Consider the following 21,862-nt stretch of genomic DNA (forward strand, 5'->3'; position numbering starts at 1 on the left):
AGTTCTATTGAAATATATGCAGTGATGTACAGGAGAGAGAGATATCTCAGTATTTAGTTTGCTTGTGTCACACCGACAAACTAATAAGCTGAAATGTATGAGTATCGTTCTTTTCCATGTGCACAGTCTTGTCAATAGTTTTCCACTTATTGCTTTCAAATCAGTTTGCAAAAGATCAATTGCTTAAACTTTTAATCTCATTAAAAAAAAGTTTAGCTCTGGAAACTGTAAAAAAGAGGACATTTTTATCTTTGAAAAAATCTCTCTAGTAGCTTATCGCTGTCTTGATATCTGACTACATGTGATGGATACCTCTTTTATCTAACATTCTGTTTTGATCCTTAGGTTGGGAGCACAGTCTTTTTCAGATGCAGAAAAGGTTACCATATTCAGGGATCTACCACCCGTTCTTGTCTTGCTAACTTAACTTGGAGTGGCATACAGTCTGAATGCATTCGTAAGTCTGGTTTCTTATTTAATGAGTTAGAATATTGTGCAATTTTAAAAGAGTTACAAAAAGTGATGCATGTGGAAATTCATAGTAAATAATATGTTACAAAAAAGTAAACTTTATTTAAAATAGTATTTTAAAATATTTTTTGTTTCCTGTTCTAAGACCAAAGATGTATGTGGGATATTAATTTGAAGGGAGATTTTTCAGATTTTTTTTCATGAAGTTCAAAATAATTCTATCATCAGTTTTACTCAAAAAAGTCAGTCCTCATTAACCCACTTCATTAGCTGCTTTAAATTAATCTAGGGGGTTTGTGTGTGTTGGATTAATAAAGAACAGAAAGTGGCCTGAAGTACACATGGGGCTATTTTGTTGGGTAGTATTTTGCGAATCATAAACTAGAACTCAGCAAAATTCATCTTTTCGCGGCTATGCATGGGTATGCAAATGATTAGTGTATTTGTAGGTCTGTATGGGTTGGAGGACATCAACTAACCATTTTATTAAAATACACTGATCATCTAAGGTAAAAGTAATTCATTAGAATGACCTTAGATTCTTATCCTATTTCAAATTATCTTTGGGTTGTTCTAAATTAACACCATGGAGCACAGAGAAAGAAGCATACTGAGCAACCATATCTGTTATAATCAATGTACTATGACAAAGCCTTCCTATGGAACCTTTATTTCAATTGAAATTTATAATGAATTTATTTAGCACAATAACCGCTCTGTAATTTTCAAGGCTCTTTAAAACACTGAGTAGAAACAATGCTTGAAACTGTGACAGTACAATAATTCACAAGACCAATCATTGCACCATGTGCAATGGCATGTGCTTCCCTTCATTTTAACTCTTTTCTGTTTGCTATCATGAGTTAATTTTGGTGTATTCTTTAAAAATATGCGATAAAATATTTCCATCTTCCCACAATAATATAACTATGCACTCAGAGTGTTACTTTTACAAGTAATAGCTACTTGACATTTCTAAAAGGTGTACAAAGTTTACATAATAAAAGGGAATAAGTTGGCATGCATTTGTTTCAAATTACGTACTCTAATGCTATGGAAACTGTTTAACACTTTTTCTAACTCTAAAAAACCCTTTGCAGCTCATGCTTGCAGGCAGCCAGAGACACCGGCACATGTCGATGTGAAAGCAATAGATCTTCCTACTTTAGGATATACATTGGTGTATACCTGTCAGCCAGGATTTTTTCTTGCTGGTGGATCAGAGCATCGGACATGTAAACCAGATATGAAATGGACAGGAAAATCACCTATTTGTAAAAGTAAGTCATTACTCAAGTGATATGTTGGGCCCTACTTGGTTGGATTTCATTTTCCTTGACATTTTTATTTTATATAGTAGGATTACTTTTTTCTACTTACTATTTAAAAATGCATATGACACAACAGCTTTTACTTTACGAAAGAAACAATAAAAAAATGAAAGTGAGCATAGCATCTAGAACTCATGGAGGAAAACATGGGGATATGTGTGTGTAAATGCACAGGCACACATATATAAGTTCACCCCTAACAACAGCAAACAAAACCTAAACCGAATAAAGTATTACTTTTAACTGTTTTCATCTTCATGTCACAGTTTTAAATAGTATTTCAATGTATTCAGTGTTTAAATGTATGATTTTCTATTAGCAACAAAAAAAGTTATTTCATAACTTGGCTTTTAGATTCATTCAGGTATGTTTTTTGTCTAAGAAAATCTTCTAAAATAAAAACGCACAATAAAATAAAAAAATAAATGCATAATTGCACCAGATTCCACTTTTATTTATATCCATTGAAATTTAATGTAGTTTTGCTAGAGTAGCTCTAAGTATATAGTTATGAGAGCTAAATTTGCTCTTCACATGAGAATAAACATGGCTATAAGTTCCCGATTCAGAAAAATAAAACAAAACTATATTTAGAATATGAATAAAGTAAAAATAATCAGATGTCATGGGAAAGATGTTTGCAACATGATTTTTAATTCTAATATGTCAAAGAATGCTAAATAGATTTGATGTTTGAACAATATTTGATTTTTCATTCATGTATGGGTAGATTTCTTTGTTTCAACATTGTCAAGACATATGATCTACACATAAAAATTTATCTTCTTATTCTAGTTCCCTAGAGTGTAATTTTTCATGGGTACTATATAAGCAATAATTTCAGATAAATGATCTTATATGTTTTTTGTTAATTTTCTTTTTTTTAAGATTAAAGATAAAATACAGAAAAGGTTTCTATAAGCAAGAATTCTTTTTTTTTTATTGGCTTACAGTCTTTAGGTGTAATTCTCCTTGAGAGCCCCACAATTTTAGTGCTTTCCTAGCACATGAACAGTCTAATCAGTGAATTTCTGCTCCTAAAGAAAAAAAAAACAAACACGCAACACCAAATATTCCTATGGGACATCAGCCTTTTCAAAGTGGCTAATGATATGAGGCCAGAACTTGATCTGGGGTCAATAGACATAACTCTGCTGAGTTTACCAGAAATATAGCAAATGACACCAGTTGTGGTCCTTTCCCATGATATCTGATCCTGACATCTTAATCCAGCTATCTGGCTTTTGCTGGTTTGTGTCATAAATGTATCAATCTTTATTAACACAATTTTTACTATATTTAATACACTATTATTCATAATTAGTCATAGTATTTGTCCCCTCTATAAGGCTCTCTTTTATAGCTCTGGGACTGATATAAAAATTTTAGACCTAAATGTATGAAATACTTGGCTAGCCAGAAAACTTTCCACAGTAAAAATGTTGTTTACCTAAATTATTTTCTGATAGTTTTGTATAAGTGTATAGGTTTGAACATGTAAAGTATTCAAGACCATTTTTTTCTGTTTTAAATATGGCTCTATTGGATAAGAGATGATTGCAACTATCAGGCATTGTTTTAACATTCTATTTAAAAAAAAAAAAAATGTTCATGAAAATGATAATTTGTCTTTTTACTTGTAGGTAAAGGAGTGAGAGAAGTTAATGAAACAATAACTAAAACTCCAGGTTTGTATACAAGAAGAGTTTTAGATCTAAATAAATTAAATTGATTTACACCCTAGATTGTTATGGATAATAAAACTATTTCCAATATTTAACTTCAGTATTTATTACTCATTTCAAAGGAATATAAATGTTGAAGTCTTTCATAATAACAGGTGCCCTGTAAAACTTATTCTATGAAATTCTTTCCCAAACAATATTTTTTTATTTTCTACAGTATGAATTTTATGAATTGAACAAAAAACCCTGTCAAGCCAAAAAGATAAAACATATATACACAAAACCCAGATTTGAAGTAGTTTTATATCAGAGAGATTGCTATAATGGAGAGCCTTATAATCAGCGTAGACTATAATTGCAGGGATTTGGTTGAGTCAAAGTTCTGCCCTTTACATTGCAAGTGTTGTAAGAAACCACACACACAAAAAAAAAAAAACCCCGAAACAAACCCAAAAAACAGTTTTTGAAATTTTGACGGCCTTCATTTCATGGAAACCCTCAAGGTACTCTAACATAGGACCACCAGCAGCAGGCAAACATTACTGCTGCTTTTCTATGCCTTCTCATGAACATGTGTGCAGTTAAGCTTTTCCTCCTGCCAGTGACAAAATAGACAAATACATATGAGAAATCCTTGATGTAGATCTTTTTAGGTTCAACCATCTTCAGAAAATGAAGTGTCTAATTTTTTTTTACTGACTTATTTAACAATGAGCAGAGTTTTCACCAGATAAATGAGCTTGCAACTCTGTATTCTGAATTCTAGCAAGCTGCAGCGAAAACAAGATTAATGGTTCACACACACGGCAGTTCACAGAAAGACTCTGTAGAGTAGATGGGATAAAAAGGTATTTCTGCTAATTAACCTTCCTGGTGAGTTTATTAGTGAGAGTGTCAGGTGAAACCATAAGTGAGTTCTTGTCAAATGCATTACTTCTACAGACTCACAATAAAGCAGAATATAATGTGCATTCATTATAATTAGTATACAGTCTTCATTTATTGGAAGTTTCATCTCACCAGACACCTAAGGTATACATTAATCTGCTACCACACACCTTTTGAAGTTTCAATGCCAAATTAAAATATAGACCAAGTCTCCAAACATATTTACTATGCAGAGCATCAGTATCAATTCACATCACATCATGTCCCTTATAACTAGTTTTGATAAGTACTATTTGAAAGGTATTTTAAAAAAAGTTATGATTGAAAATGCCAAAAATGGTAAGCAGAGAATTGAAACTGTGTAACAAATGACAGTAACAAGGAAAAGTTTTAAGCTGTTATTAAAAACCAAGTCTGCACTCTTACTATGTCTTTTAAAATTGTGAATTCTCTTTAGTATAGAACACTATGTATCTTGGAGCATTTTCTTTACCTTGTTATCTTGGCTTTTGGTAGAATTCCATTTGCTGCTATCTGTATTTTAGTTGGGATGAACCTAATATTGCTAAATTAGAACTTTTGTAACAGGATAAGATTGATGTTCTGATTTCCCACCTTTGGATATCAGAATACAAATTATGCTTATTAGTGTTTATTAAATTGGTTGTTTGTTCCCCCCCCCCCCCCGATTTAATGTTTTCATAAGCAATAGTAACTATCATTTTACAGTACTGTAAATTGTAATTGAGTATAAGTTGCAACTAAAGAATTCTCACAATACCCATGTGAAGTTTAAGAACTACAATACCCTGTTTGATTCCCATGGTTCTCACTGCTTTGTATAGTCTCTGCAAAAATAATTCGGAAGCTGTTTTTATGAGTAGCCATGGAATTCCCCATTTGTCACGTTCTGCAGAGAATCCACAGTTGGTGCAGTATTAGTATAATAATACCCAGTTCATTGTTCTCATTCTGTATTTGCCCACAGTGGGTGGGAAATCAAAGAGGGACATTGCAAGGGCTTGGCAGAACTCAGAGCCACTCCGATTCCTCAGCAGCATCTATGGGACTGCAGCACTTGCATTTTAACCTTTTACAAAAACATGACTGGGAAAGGAGAAATATATTTTGCTATTTTCCTCCCCTACTGATTCTGTCCATCTGCAGCAATTGCAAATTCTGTAAATACTGAGACAATGGTACTATTTCATGAAGATTAACAGCTATTATTGACAGAGTGGTTAGAGAAACTAGATACTGAAGATGTTGAATGTGACAAAAGAAGTATGATGTCTGCTCCTTTATAAAAGTACCTGTCGGGTTCATACCAGTAATACTACATGTTCATCTTCATGGGAATAACTTCAGACACACAATTTTAATTAAAAGCAAAGACAAATAAAAATAATTTTAATGTATTTTTAAAATGCAGGTTTCAAATTCACTGTATGTCACTATTGTAGCAAAGCAATGAGAAATATGTAGGAAAAAGAGTCTGAAAGACCCTTTGCAGAATTCATATATTTGCAGACAATATATGAATTCTAAAGACTGTGAGATACCAATTGAAATTTAATGCTTCAGATTTTTAGTATTAAGTTGAGGTTACCTTGTGTAAAGCCCCAGTCCTGCACTGAGTTTTGCTTTGGAAAGGAGTACTTATGATTCTTTGAAGCTGTTGTACTCAACGCCATATAGTAGGTCTCCACTCACTTGGAATCTAGTGGTGGTACAGACAACATACTAATGATGTTTTCAGATCATGCCACATTGAGCTTGAACATTTGCTTGTGGCTTTTGCACAATTTGAAGGCAAAAGGCACTGAAGAAGTTATTATCCTTCCTCTTTCTTTATGAAATGCGTGCTAGGAAGTGTAATCATATGATTAAGAGACAATCAACAGCTAGTCAGTCATCAGATTTTGAGAGGTACTGCCTGTCAGCATGTTTTGTTGGAAACATATGGTATTATTGACCTGGGCTTTTTTTGATTCATTTTTGCAATCAGTGATTAGATGTAGGAGGAAATATCCATGGAATTTATTCAAAATGGATACACAGGATACCTACACTGATAAATTTCCTTCAATGTAGACAGCTGCCTTTACATGTGCTCAGAGTTTGATAACATGCAAAAAATACAATAATTTATTTTAAGAGTTTAGTTAGAAGAGTGTGAAACACTTCTAATATCAGTCTTTAGCTATTTAGCAAGTATCATTTGTAGTGGGCATGGGTAGTAAGGGTAAATTTTAATAGTTGCTAGGGCTGTCATTTTGTCAAGATATCATGTGTTTGCTTAAACACTTCTTTTTGTGAAGTTTTATTTTGATTGTTAAAGCTTTACTTCTCAAATTGTAATGCTAGAAAAAGCTTAGAAGTAAGTGGAAAAATATCTGTTTTCACTTGTCAGAAGCTGCCTGGCAACACTGGGTGCTGTCTGGCCAGGAGGAGGGTTGGTCTCTTTTGGCCAACTTAACTGTTTGTTTAACTTAACCATTATGTTCGAAGGAAGTCTTGCCCAGATTTTATAACAGCAAAGTATATGGGAGAAATATATATTAAAAAAAAGTATATGGGATAAATATAGCAATGTGTAGGAGAAAAATGAATGTTCAAGACATGTAGCACCCTGTAAATGTATCTGACATAAAATCTTCTCCTAAGAATTTTTTTTCTCTTCTGTGTTTCCTTTTTAGTTAATGCTAATATTACAGATACTGTTGAATAAGAGAGAATTTTTCTACTCTGTTGGTGATTTAGCCAAACATTTAAAATACAACATTTAATGATCTGTAAATAATTTATTTTTTCTGTATAGAAAAAAAATACCAATAACATCAAATAAATGACCCAACTACATATACTTCATCCTATAATTCATGCTTCATTTCATAGGTTTTTTACTTCAGATTATTCAAACTGCATTTTCTGAGAAACAGACCTTTATTTTAAAGCAAAAAAGTTCACTGCTCTGGCAACTTCTCTGTTCACAGGTGCAGTAATATTGTATGGAGGAAAGATGTGGAGTCTAAAAATGACTGATAAAAAACTTGTGCTAAACTGTATCTGGAATTCAGTGAATTCAGTTGAATATTCAGTTGATATTCAGTTGAAAATCACACACAGTGCTGCTTTAATGGATTAATGAAACAGAAGGAATGGCCTAAGACAGTGTCTCCTTCCAGGAATCCCTGACTTCAGAATATTATTCTCCTTTTTTTCATCATACCTTAAAGCTACCAGGCTTTAGGGGAAGAGTCCATTATTTTTCATAGTCTTGGGGACATTCACTGAAGCACGCAAGCTGTGAAGTGTGAGGTTATTTAAGAATGTATATTGTAATAGACAGATGTAGTATATTATAGGCAATTGTGTGGAAATGTCATAAGATATATTGTCTTTACTGCTGTAAAATGTTTACTATAATACCTCCTTAGAACAGTGGATTGATGCTGTAAGAGAAAAATTAAGAACATAAGTATGGCTAGAAAGACTGCTACTTTGTTGTAGTTTACTCTTTTCTTTGTTTCTTTTCTGCCCACTTTTATTTAGTTCCCTCAGATGTGTTTTTTATAAATTCACTGTGGAAAGGGTTTTATGAATATTTAGGCAAAAGACAGCCTGCTACTCTGACTGTTGATTGGTTCAATACTACAAGCAGCAAAGTGAATGCCACATTCATTGAGGCATCCAACATACAACTCAAACTATCAGGTAGGTTCTGAATTTGGTGTTAAAAAAGCTGTTCTTTTAATTTTTTTCATCTGTGCAGTTTTGTATTTTCTGCCAAACACAAAATGAAACAACTTTATCTTTTCACTAAAAATCTTTTTCTGCTTATTTTGCAAAAGGAAAGGTCCTAATGTAATGGTCTGCACAGATTTCAGTCAATTTATATGTGGTCACTCATCTATTTTTCCCCTTACATTTAAAATAAATATTGAGGTAAGGTTTTTTCACCTTGGACTGCTGGATAATATTAATGTATTGAACTCTCAGGTAATATTGAAGTGGCAGACAAAGTGTATATAGTCATTTTAAGAACTGCACCATTGAAAAGATCCATTATTCAATAGTGATTAATATCTGCTCTAAAACAATATGGTCTTGATAATGGCATAACATAAAATAGGCACAGATAATTAAATAACTTAGTGAATGATGCATACTTTTAATCAACATCGTGCATTCCTTCCTGCAAATCTGACTGTGAAGTTGTGATTTAGCCACTGATCATAGCTATATATGAAAAGAGGATTATCCGCTATCAGTACTTTTTAAGGTCAAGAGTTCAGAGAGAATTTTAGTAGTTGGCTGACAAATAGCAAATTTTCTTTCACTGCACTATCAATCAGTATTTACTATAGCAATATACTGTTGTGATGTGAGTAAAATCCATTTTTTTCCAGTTCAAGGAAATTCCAGTCAAGGAATTCTATCTGTATTCAGAATTATTGAAATATGGTATGAAAAGATGATCATTCTTTCCCATTTATGTATAAAATTAAACAGTACGAAACCATCTTTGCATCCTGTTATCAAATATGATGTGGACAAAATAAGGTCCTGTTATTACAGCACTTTAAATCTTGTTATTTCTGGGTTATAAAGTTCTGTTATTACAGAATGTTTTCTACAAAATATTTTAGTTCTAAAGCAATATACTTAGCTTTGAAAGGATATTTGAACAAACTGGTTGAAAAATTGTTTAAAAGGCATGTGTTACCTCCTTTATGTTAATAGGTGTTTACAAGAAAGAAGAAGCCCATTTGCTACTGAAAGTTTTTCAGATTAAAGGACCTAGTGACATTTTTGTAAGCAAGTTTGAAAACGACAACTGGTCACTAGATGGTTATGTAAGTAACCAAACTGCTATGGGTAAAGCTTGCTGAGTTTACAGTTTGAAATAATTTGTGATTTCATATATAACTTTATCCAGCCTCTTATATTACAAATATGGAATACAGCACTCTAGATGTCAGTGCAGAGATCACATTATTTTTCTTTTCAAAAATATGTATACAAACTTCTCTCTGCCAAAATGCCATTAGAATTTTTAGTTTACTAAGAAGAAGGTGGAGTGAATTAGCATATTTTTCCATGTTTTTGCCTTGTTTTCTTAGATGACAGTGGGAATTTTACCTTTAGAAATATTGTCCTTTTTGGTTTGGTAAATAGTTCACTGTAATAAAATTACTTTTAATCTTGAAGAAAAAGAGAGTTGTTTTACTCTGCAGTTCTCCTTTGTGCCTCATGATGCTTTCTATGGGAAATAATTTACAATCTGACAGTTCAGTGGACTTCTATATCTGTATACTAATTCAATTATGTGTATGCCAGTTGAAGAATTTTAAAACCCAGCAATATACATCAGATATTTTAAAGTTATTCCAGGTGTTATTTCAAAACTTTGTTTAATACTGTTGCAAACTTAAAATTATAAATATTGTATAACCTTAGAGAGTTCCCTAATATTTTAAAGGATAAAAGTGAAAATCTGAGCTCCGTATATCTACTCTAAGTCAAAAAAACAAATGGCTAAACATTCTTATTTATTTGTTTCAGAAATCTTTTTTTCTGTTTCAACATATTCTAGGTATCATCAGGGCTTGAAAGAGGTGTTTTTACCTATCAAGGTGATATACATGGAAAAGACTTTGGAAAATTTATGCTCCAAAGACAAGGTAAATGCATTCATAGAATTTTAACTTGGATAATCTTTTTGGGCCTTGCAAGGGTGAAAGCAACAAATGACTCAGCTATCTAGCTGAAGTAAGCATATTTATTTCATGGCATTGCTATTATAAAAAAATATAGTGAAATATGCATATTTGAAATATACAGTTCAAACCCCAATTTAACTCTGCTTAACATGTTACTATCTCATGTTTTCTAGTATAGCAACCTAATAAGATGACTAGAGGATGCTCTTAAAGACAATGTGATTGGAACTGCTTGCTTTTCTGTGAATGTCTTTTTGAAAGTAACAGGGGTGTCATACAACATAAACACATTTTCTGCTCAAATGTATAAATTGCAGTCAGAATCATACAGGAAATTAAAAGGACAGAATCAATGCTGATTTTAAGAGTGTCATTTGGAGAGTTCTTGTTGCTGGTGAATGTTTTCAGAATGTACATGTATTTAGATAGAATTCTACTTCTCTGTCAAAAATATGAAAAGAGTGACTGAGCTATATATTACACCTATGGACTCAAGTGCTCCAGCAGCTGGTGAAAAACTAGTTATTTTACTCATAAAATAATTTCTTTGTAAAAACTAATAAAACTTTTAGTCATGAAATATTTACTCATAAAATAGTTTTGGCAAATACCAAGTGTAGACATCTGCATTTTCTGGTCCTGAAACTACTGCAGAGTGGTCAAAACATGGTGTATATACAGCAGAGTACTGGACTAGGAGAAGGAGACAGCCTAGCCAACATATCTATAGCAGACTGTTTCTACATTTTATAAATTGCCTTGGTTGCACTAACTTCATTGGTGCTGTACCCAATGCCCTTTAAAGTTCTGCCAAATCTCCCTTGTATTTCTTTGCTCTATTAACTGTTGTAATAGCAGTTATCCTATGGATTTGCTTGTCTTGGCCACCTCTCAAATTGCTATCTATGTTTACTCACAAGGGACAGAAACCTTACTCTTCAGAGTCTCTGCCTAAGAACAGCCAATTACTGAAGTTGAATACAAGTTCAGTCTTCAGAATAAAATCTTGTGTGGGACAGATTATTTGTCTGCCTGTACTTTCATGTAATCCTTATCACTGTAATATCTAATCTGCTTTTACTTTCTGATTTTAACAAGCACACTAAAAGTAGAGCATCAATATTTGTTCAAACATCTGTCTTGTTTAGCAGCCTTTGATATCTCAAAACAGTGAGAATATGGTTTGTTGGTTTTGTTTGGGGGGGGGTGTGTGGTTTTGTGTTTTTTTTTTTTTTCCTTAAGCCAGGCCAAAAAGGATACCCATGATTTGCCAGCTACCTAATAAATGTTTTGATCCATGTGTTTTAGCACTGAAATGAATAAGTCACGGGGGTTAAATGAAGAACAAGCAGAATGACAATTCAACAGTTACAGAATTCTCCAGTGTTTGTATTCTGTGGTGGTGGAAAACGTATCACTGTTTAGAGGTGCAATATGAGAGCTCAGTTTGTATATTCCCAAGGCTAGTAAGGAGCTGAAGTGTCCAAGATGCACATGCATTCCTAGGCTGAGGTCCTCTTGTCTTCAGATTTGACATCTCAGCAGAGAGCTTGCTATGAATGCAGATACTGTCTCATTTAGAAGATTTCTTTATGTGATTGCTAAATAGGCACTGATTTTCTATAGGTTGCTTGTTCTCTATTGAAGAACCTACAACTAAGAGGAAATAGCAAATTTCCAGCCAACACAGGTCGTAATATTTGTTCATACTCTCTCATATTCAAGGATAACTTGCTTTGTTTTTTAAATCTATTCTGTTCATGAATATTCTGCTGAGGTAATGATCTCATATGTCCCCCAGCTGAAGACTTAACATATTTCTGTTTCTTCAGGAAGTTAAATTATTTGCCAGAAGTATGCATAAACGATGCATGCACTGGTGCATACATAATGTAATATGAATTGCTTCACCTGCAAGCATACTTCAAAGAACAGCATTTACTGAGAAATACTTGGTTAAGTGTGAAAGACCAATCTATTTGATAAAGAATTCCCTATCATGCAATGCTAGAGAAAGACCAGGCTCAGCGGATATGCCCAGTCTTTGAACTTAATGACATGAAAACAGAAAGAACTTTTGTTTCTAAGTACTGTTTATCCTCTTTCAGAAGCCATTCTTTTTGCCTGTAGCCTTAGAGAATAACCCAAAGGGCAAAGAGATCTCTGTTATCAGTCTGCCAAAAGATTTAGAACCAAGTTGCGACACCAAATTATTTAACCTGTTTTGCTGAGTAATCAGTCGTTGTTGAGGCCTTTCTGTTTGTTTTGTTATGTTATGTTTATGTTTAACTTGGTCTCTGAAGGCAGCAAGCCTGCAGCTTGGTCCAGTTTCTGTAATTGCTGAGTGCCTGTGCCTCACCACTACAGTTCTAGAAGATGTTTATTCTAAAATCTTAGCCTTGTTTATTTTGATCTGGACTGTCCTTTAAAATTGTATGAAAAGGTGGCTTTGTGAGAAAAGAAATTTACTTCACCAAATGATTATTTTCCTATATTTATTTCCTCTAGGGAAATAAAATGACCAACTTCTCTTTCCTTTTTTTTCTTCAAAGTACTTTTTTAGCTTGTCTAGATTGAGATAACAAATAGAAGAAATATGAAATATGAATAATTAATATGCATCTCTGATATATTAGATCAATGGCTGTGAAATACATGTTCATTTCTTGAAATTAATCAACTCTTAAAAGCGTTGAACATCATGAGACATGTGAATTTTAAATTTCACTCTATAAAGGTGTCATCCTTCCTCTCCAGATCATTTCACACAACTTTTCGTCATTCACAAATCCTACATCTAAACAGGATACTCACAGCTTCAGAGTACAAAATGGTTGTTCATTAGCTAATGCACAAATAGATAGCTACGGCTAATGAGCTATGAAACTATATATTAACACACTCCTCACACCCAACGAGGTACACAAAGAGTCTTTGCTATCCAGCAGTTATCAGTCAGGTGAAGAAGGTCCAGCCTCTGCTGCTCCTTGGAAGCTGCTGACTTGCTTTCCATGTCTGTAATTTTTCTCTTAAATCCTTGAGTACTAGCCATCCTTGTCTCAGAAATTACTCTTCTACCTGTAATTCTACTTTTCTTATCTTGCATGGCTTTCTCTGTCACACTTTTTCCCACTTCAGCAGCAGTTCTCTTAGTAAAACTGAGCCATGCTGTACTGATGTCAGACAGTTGAAACCCTGGCGTAGGAGTTAGAGGGGAAATGCATTTGAAAGCTTCAAATAATTATAAGGAAATACTCTTAAAGAATATTTTCTTACAAAAAGTATTATTTTCTAGTATATATAAAGGAGAAAACTCAGTAATCATCTAAAAGGTAGAAGTACACAGCTTGTGCACTAATAACTTCACTGTATTAGAATTTGAACTTCACCTGACTGTTGCTGGTTTTAGGAGGCTAAAGAAACCCCTGCTATTTTGTGAAATGTTTAAAAAACATTTATGATCTAACTGAATTATTAATTACTCTATTAAATATGTTTCCTAGTGACAAAGTATGGCTTTTTTAATGAAAAGTGAACCAAACTATCTTTTGCCTTTTTTTTTTTTTTTTGTCTCTTACCATGCAGATATTTCTACTTTTCTGGTTTTAGCTGTGGTAGCAATCAATACCTAAATTAGAGCAGTACAATAGGCTTTCCCATTTCTCATCATGATAACACTGTCAGAAGAAATAAAAAGTTCACATCAGGATATGTTTAATCACAAACACATCTGAAAATAATTGTAATAAGTAGACAAGACTGTGTTACAGTTATATCGAGTCTCATATACGAATAAAATTGAAATTATCCAGAATTGCAGAAATATTTCTCTTCCATAATGAAAAGTACACCCAATGCACAGTCTGAACGTGGCCAGCACTTCTCCAATGTCAATTAAAAGTTGTAAACTTCAGTTAAAAATTTCAAGGTTGGTTACCTTTAATGTGGTACTTTAAAAAACTGTAGAGATATAGAATATCCAATTACATCCAATAGGAGTTTTGAGTACTAAGTATTAAATGTGAGTCAGTTATCAAACAGAGATAACTTAAAAAGAAATTATCTAAATGTAAGTTTATGCCTAGTTTTAAATGTTCATTTACACAAAAAGTGTTTTTTAAGCTTTTTTAAAAATTCATACTAAAATTTCATACCATGAATTGCTTATTATGAATTTCAAACTACTTTTTTCTTTTAGCTGAATTCTGATTAGATATTTCATAATTTTTTTGCTACTTCTACATTAAAATGTATCTATCATATGTGCCATAATAGTAGCTTTGAGATATCAATTAAAAGTTCATTGATCATACATATTTCTGTTTGTTTCGGTACTTGGTTAGAATTTTAAATAAGAGAATATTAATTCCAGGTTTTTGATGATATAAGCTGAGTGCAATGAATTTAATCATTAACAATTTTTTTATTAATTACTCCAAATAATTGGAAAAACAGCTGGGGATTGTGTTAGTAAAGGATGAAGACAGTGATAACTGCATGTAGTTTTTTAAACTTCTATCACTTCTTCAAACAAATAAACGATTCAAAGGAGCATTCAAATTAACATTTCTTAAACTTTTCTTAACTGGGGTAACTACTTGATTCTATCTGTCTTTAATTTAGGTTGGTTGGAGAATGTCCAGTGCATGTGCAATACAATACAAACACATAAAATTATGCCAACGGGCCTTCCACACCTTGAGGGTTGGGACAAATATTGGATTACTGAAGTCCAAAGATTTTTATAATACATTGGTTCTACTCTAAAACATTTCAATGTTAGTTAAGATACTCCACAGTAGTGTGATAAAGCTCATGTTCCCAACTACCACAGTAGTAAGTTTATTAGTTTGAAAAGGTTTGCCTTCACCAGTTCTGCAGAGAAATATACAGAAGTCTGAAATGTGACAGATTAAGGCAGTGAAAAATGGTTGAAGTACAGTATTTTGTCATGTTTAGTGATCAAATCTGGCAATTCTGAAATTCCTAGGCGGGCTGTCTTCATTCTAAAAGGAACTTAATTACTTTCTAGAATTTAATACATTTTGTAAAATGAATTGCGCAAAATGTATTATAATATTAGGAATTGAAACATCTAAGTTTTAAAAATATCTAACAGAACAAAAACTTACCTCATTCCTCTTTCACATTGAGCTTGAACTGCAAGAAATCATAGGAGAATTGTTTGCTTTTCTCAGTTTTGCAACTTCTTTAGACATTTTAGTAGGCTGCTGAAAGCAGTGCAATGGCTGTGTCTCTGCTATGTAACTGGCCTATGCCAGAATCCTAAAAACACTGACTGATGCTGTTTCTATCAATGAGGGAGTTGTCGTGTTTGAGTCAGTGTGTGCTGGTGGCTTGGAGCATTTCTGAGTGGTAAACACCAGTGTCTCCTATTCTTCTCTACTAGCATCAGCAAAAATATCCCAGAATAGCAAGACCACATATCTGCCTCAGTCCCATCCTTGCCGTGCTTTCCCTCTGTCCTGGTCTCTCCTCCTTGGATAGGATCTATATACTGCTCCCTGAAGAGCTGTGAGTTCAAACTGGCAACATGGAGTTGGCTTTCAAAATATATTTTTTTAAATAAAATTTTTCTATATTTTTCACTATACAATTATTTTTCATCCTTCACAATTTGAATTGTCAAGTTGGCCACCTATTTAACCAATTTAACAGTGTCTCTTTATCCTGATGGAAAAATGGGTTCCATAAAATGCCCTACAGTCCTGGTTATCTGCTTGTCCACAACGGGAACCCAGCAAGGCCATGGCACCGGTGACTGCCTTTGCATTCTCTGCACCTCAGTTTTATCCCAGTGCAAATGCAGCTGCCGCAGTCTCTAAAACATGCTTATGTCTCACCGCTAAAAGGGGGTTGTAAAGCAGCCGGGACATGCACACAAGCGCACAGACTTAGGAGTGCTATTGAGCCAAACAGAACCATTGTGGTTTATTGCAGTTACCTCAGTTCTCTCTTCCTTTTTCATGTCTGATGTGGTCTCACATTGCTTGTTGTTTCTCAGCTGAATATTAAGGCTGCAAGCATAGAATACTTTTTACAGTATTAACAATTTTTTTGTAGGAGGTAAATGGCTTAATTTTATTAAATTAGTAACTCATGAGAGGTGTAGTTCATAATTATTTTATTTGCTGAATACTGTTTTTAAATATTTTTGATAGTATTGATATATTATTAAGTGGTACTAACAAGATTTATACTATGATACTGCATGCTATTTATTTCATGTTTTCAAATAGAATTATTTTATCAAGACACCATTTTCTTTCATTCTTGAATAAAAAGAGGACTGTGAGATAGAAAACCTGGGAATTTTATTTCTACTCTTTTTGTTTCATTTCAGGTCCTTTAAGTGCAGACACAGACCTTTCAAATCACTATTATGGTACAAACAGCAGTTCTGTTGCAGCTGCCATCCTGGTACCATTCTTTGCTCTAATATTATCAGGGTTTGCATTTTACCTCTACAAACACAGGTATTGTAAATGTTGTTTATTCAGTAACTTAATTATCTTTTTGTTTTAATTTTGATAAGTAAGTGTAAATAGAGAACACAATGCTAAAGCTTTCAATAATATCTTTACCCTAGAGAGACAAATATTTCTAAATATTCCCACAAAGGGGTTCAGGGCAGGGCAGCTTGTAATGGTGAACAATTTAAAAAATGAGTCACTGTGTTAAGGAGCAAAGACCTATAAACCTTCTTGGTTCGTTAGGCTGAATCAGATTGAAATCTCAGGTCACATGTTTTATTCTTTCATTTTAATGCTTTATTAAATTGAATGTATGCTGCTTCTTTCAAAATGCTTATGAGTATTAATTATACAAGCTGAAAAATCCATAAATCCCACAAGGGAACAGCCCATAATGAGACTACTTACAGTACATGCTGAATAAGGTAGTGGATGCTACTAGAATTGGCATCACTTCAGCTCATATGAAACTTTTATATGTCATTAAATAATAGAATAAATCCAACCATGTTGTCTGAAATTTGGTTTAAAAGCTGATATCTATGTATCTTTTGAATATTTGTTCATTCTGAGTGCTATTTGGCTAGAGCTTTCTGGAACAATTCTTTTTTTTTTTGTATTGAGCTACAATACTCTCTGACCTCCTTGTGTTATTTGCAGTTTGCAAAATGGTGTTTAACAGAAATGCTGATTTTTAATAACATGCTCTTAAAACTTTTGTTCTATAACCATGATACTAAGAGTATTTTGTGGTTGTAAGAAATCACATAGACGAACTGAAGTCCACCACTGTTGTATGATGGACTGGACTGTCTACCTACCTCAGCATTAGACGATTTGGGAAAAAGAAATTGCAGTGGGGCTTGAACTTGTGAACTCCAGTTAAAATGATATATGTCCTGAAATGTAATATAGCCTTTTGTTGAAAAAAATACTCAGGAATAGCTGTGAACTCTGTCTCAGAATGTATTATTGTAAGATGCCTTTCTGATGCCTGCAGATCTGCATTCTCATATAGCTCCTGTTCTGCAATGAGGGGAATGTAAACAGCAGCGTGAAAGCACAGGCATTCAGACTGGGTGAAGACATGGCACGCAAAGGAGGCAAACTCTAAGAAAAAATTACTAAAACTGTATTCTGATGTAGGGGTACATTTTGTGGTTTATTCTGTGAAGTTTGTTATGTCCTACATGAGCAGTGGAGACTGTTTTCTATTTAGTAGGAATATATATATATATTTAAGAGAGATAAAACTTAGTCTTCAGATGAGCAGCTGTAATCCCAATGTTTATGGTACTGCTGGTGCAGCATTGCAGTTCTGCCTACCTTAATCTACTTTAAATGCATTAGATACTTGAAAAAGGAGATGTTACTCATAACTTAATCTTTCAAAGAATATTCTTCCTTTTTTATATTTTCAAACAATTTCTTCCTTTAAGCCACAGTTTTTAGGGCGGTTAACAGTGTCATATTGTCATCAGGAAATTAACAAGTTGATCACTAATGTAAAGTAACTCTAGGTCACCTTTATTCTGTTCAGAACAAAGGATGTTCCAAAGGAAAGAGAACAGAATCCATGACTTTTGAAGGGACTTTCTCGAAATTACTTTAACGACCAGAATAACAACATGAAATTTTCACAATGATGCAATAGTAGTTATGCCCCTAGAGGCTCTCTATATCAGAGAATTTGAAGGTCGTCTTAGGGGATGATTTTATGGATGTTTCTACTGTGCCTATGTCAGATTAATATCATCTAATTAGAACCAGGGTTGTTAAACCTTTTTTTACACAGTTTCTGTACCTTTTATCTGACAGACAGGGATTGCTTCAGAAATGAAGACAGCATCTCAGTCTTTCTGAACAAAATTAAAATATATTAATTACTTGCACTTAGAAAAGCTCCTCGTTAAGATTTCTAAGCATGTTTTGTTACTTCTAAAATGAAAATATGCAGAAAAAGACCTATTTATGAGTAATAGAATTATTTGTCGATTGTCAATTTCCATTACTGACATCTTGCCAGTGATAGTTTTCCCTACCTGCGATCCAAAATAGAATAATTTTCTAAAAAAGAGTTTAATTTTCAAATTCTTTTCTGAAGTTTTATCATGAGATTCTTTTCTAAATTGTTTTACATTTATTAAGCACCAAGCATCTATATTTTGCACTTCTTCATTGACTTTCTTGCCCTATTTCACTTACATGTATAAAATTATATACTGAACCTCCTTTATATATTTGTTTAGATACTTTTAGATGCTAAGAGATTTAAGGATAAAGTAGTAAAATATAATCTAATAGGGTATCATTTTACTGGATATATCAGAAAGTCTGCACAATTCTGTTTTATTTTTCATTTAATTATTGGTTTAATATGTTCTAACAGAACTTTGCATAAAAATGTGAACATCCTTGAAGTTTTGATAGTTTCATGGTGGTAAAACACTATCCAAAACAGAAGAGTGGTTACTGAAAGAGAATTCTTTGTATCCTTTGATATTCATGTCAAAATTTATGTGAATATTAGTTAGGATTTTCTCAATCTAATTACATATGTTTGGACATATAAAATCTCTGTCAAGGTATTTAGTAGTGTTTATTGCTGGAAGTATTTATGGAGGTAAGCAGGCGTGCTATGGAATATCTATGCTGAATAACTGAAATTACTGACCATTATCTGAAGGTTACTACCACTAGCAGTGCAACATATTCTGGACACTTGTTATGTCAGTGCAAGCGTCGCCTGGTTGAAGCTATACTGGCTGACTTTCCACTGACTTAGATTTAGTAGTACCCAGGAGACTTGTTACAGCACTTCAATGGTGCAATGCTAACTTCCTGCTCTGGAATGGTAATAAACAGCCAATAGCAGCAAATTACTAAACCATTCTCTGTACCTCTGCTCAAAAACATCAAAGTCAGTAAAGTCTGTGGGTGTTTATCTCATCTAAACCCCAAGATGCTATCCAAAGGATGAATTAGGAGCCACTCTCATCTTTCTATGTACACCTAGTCATCTACTCCATTCAATTCTTTTAAATTCACAATTTGTGTTGAACTTCATCAGACCATTTGCACAGATGGTTCAGTTGCCTTCCTAGATATACTGTAAAAATTAGTGTGGGTAAAATCCCAAATCTCCAGGAAAGTCAGTTAGAATATGCTTTATTGTGATCAAATTAAATTCATCAATTGAAGATGCTACTGTATTTTTGACATTAATATCAATACTTTAGAAAGACAAGGATATATATTTGGAAATTGGTAAGGTGTTAATTTAGTAAAGCTGGAATAAGTGTTTCCATTCTGTGTAAGGATTCTTTTATGGTCAGACTAGCAATCTGAAACTGAAAATGTCACCAGAAAAGATCATAATTGTTACTACTGACAGAAATTATTATAAATGTTGTCAGTTCCAACTTTACTTTTGTTTGTACTTTTGTTGTATGTTGCTTTAGTTTTGTCTGCCAGTTTTGGCACTAACAACAAGCTATGAAGTTGTCATTCTTTTGACATTTTTATAATGGAAAACGCATACCTATATTTTGCCTACATTGTCTCTGTGCTTTTCAGCATCAGTTCACCCATCAGGAATTTGTTTTCTTCTCTTCATGCTATGAACAATAACTTCCAGACAGATTTCTCTTACTTTTTAAGTTCCTGCAACGTCCTTTATGGGTCTCCTTTTATCACTTAAAAGTTGTGGAACTTTTGTTGCATTATAGATAAAACTTGCAATAATTGTAGAATGTTTATTTTTAAGGGTTGCTAATGATAATTTCCTGTCTTTTTTTTCCCAGAACAAGACCAAAAGTACAGTACAATGGATATGCTGGACATGAAAACAGTAATGGACAGGCTTCATTTGAAAATCCCATGTATGACACAAACTTAAAACCCACAGAGGCAAAGGCTGTGAGGTTTGATACGACTCTGAACACAGTTTGTACAGTGGTATAGCCTTCAGTGCCCAATATGACTGATTCATAGCCATACCTCTGATGGACAAGCAGTAATTCCTTTGGTGCCATATACCAGTTTCCCTTCTTCTCTTGGCTTTGCTGCTGTAATCTTTAACATCTTCTGTCAGCCTACATGCAGCTAAATTTTCTGGTAAAAATGTGTCAGTCTTCTGGGGATCAGACAAAGAATATTTTTTCATCTTAAAGTTGGATCAAAATGCCTGGCTGCATCTGCTTCAAATCAAGGCACACCTTAAGGAAGACTGCCAAGTCATGCCAATTTGTCATATTTAATGCCTCAGACTTTCATATTTGTATGTGGCTGGATGCCTTTCAATGCGTTCTTCTGGGCACTTGGATAAATCCTTTGAGTACTATGACAAATGATAGCACCACAGATTATCCCCGGGAATATTCTGAAGAAATAAAGCTCTCTTGAAGGAGAAGACAACCTTTGTGAGGTTGCATACACCTGCAAATGCTTTACCATTGAAATCTTGCTAAAATTAAAGAAACTTACAGTGCATCTCATACATAGGGTAGTTTGCCAATTTCCCAATCAGCCGTTATATTGCAAAATATTAATGCACAATTTTTTTGCACTAGAGTGTTATGGATGACTGAGTAAGATACTGGTAAAAATATACAGGGTTTCTACACACTGTCCATTGTATATACACATTCACTCATTCTTTGCCAAGAAAAACATTCCACAATAAATTTACCTGGAATATTAAATTATGAGCCCCGTGCTTAGCACCAGTTAAAATCTTGTGCAACAGAGGACAATATTTCTTTTGTCAATTTTTGACTAAATTTCTTTGTAAACATGATTACAAGTCATTGGAGACTTTCAGCCAGAACAAGAGCCCATTTCTAAGAAATTTTCATTCCCAATATTGTTTTCTTCGGAAATCAGTCATCAATCACCATTGTCAGTATCATACTATTTAACAGCAGGGGGGTTAGCAGCTATTGCTGCTTGCCATGTACAAATGTGAATAGTAATTTATTTTAGATAGCTCATAAAGCCTGTGAGCCTGTGCTCATAATACAGTCTTCCCTTTTGCATTTTTTTCCATTTTTTTCCTGTAATATGACATCATTTTCTGATGTTACATGGAACTAAAACACATTACAGTAGCATATGTAAACCCAGTGCAAATTGTTTATAAAAGCTGTCATTCAGTTTCTACTTTGAACAAAGAGAAATATTCAACTATCTTTGCTTTCTGTTTCTTTTCAGACTTTTTAAACACACTGCTTACTGCTTTTGTACTTACACAGTTTGACAGAGAAAGT

At 33.4% G+C, this 21,862-nt stretch overlaps 1 protein-coding gene across 1 annotated transcript in view; it reads left to right on the forward strand.

The window, feature by feature from the left end:
- CSMD1 (CUB and Sushi multiple domains 1) overlaps positions 1–20,558 on the forward strand; it is a gene marked incomplete at both ends in the record, with an annotated part of 1,257,610 nt that extends 1,237,052 nt beyond the window's left edge. Inside the window, 8 exons of the mRNA XM_082305706.1 lie at positions 346–457; positions 1,572–1,751; positions 3,446–3,490; positions 7,931–8,092; positions 9,122–9,234; positions 9,975–10,062; positions 16,466–16,598; positions 20,399–20,558. Of these exons, the coding sequence (XP_082161832.1) occupies positions 346–457; positions 1,572–1,751; positions 3,446–3,490; positions 7,931–8,092; positions 9,122–9,234; positions 9,975–10,062; positions 16,466–16,598; positions 20,399–20,558 (993 nt within the window). The remainder of the gene's footprint in view (positions 1–345; positions 458–1,571; positions 1,752–3,445; positions 3,491–7,930; positions 8,093–9,121; positions 9,235–9,974; positions 10,063–16,465; positions 16,599–20,398) is intronic.
- Between the last annotated feature and the right edge of the window lie 1,304 nt (positions 20,559–21,862).

The sequence above is a fragment of the Platalea leucorodia genome, assembly GCF_965183815.1.
Source record: "Platalea leucorodia genome assembly, chromosome: 3".
In the NCBI taxonomy this organism is placed as follows: domain Eukaryota; kingdom Metazoa; phylum Chordata; class Aves; order Pelecaniformes; family Threskiornithidae; genus Platalea; species Platalea leucorodia.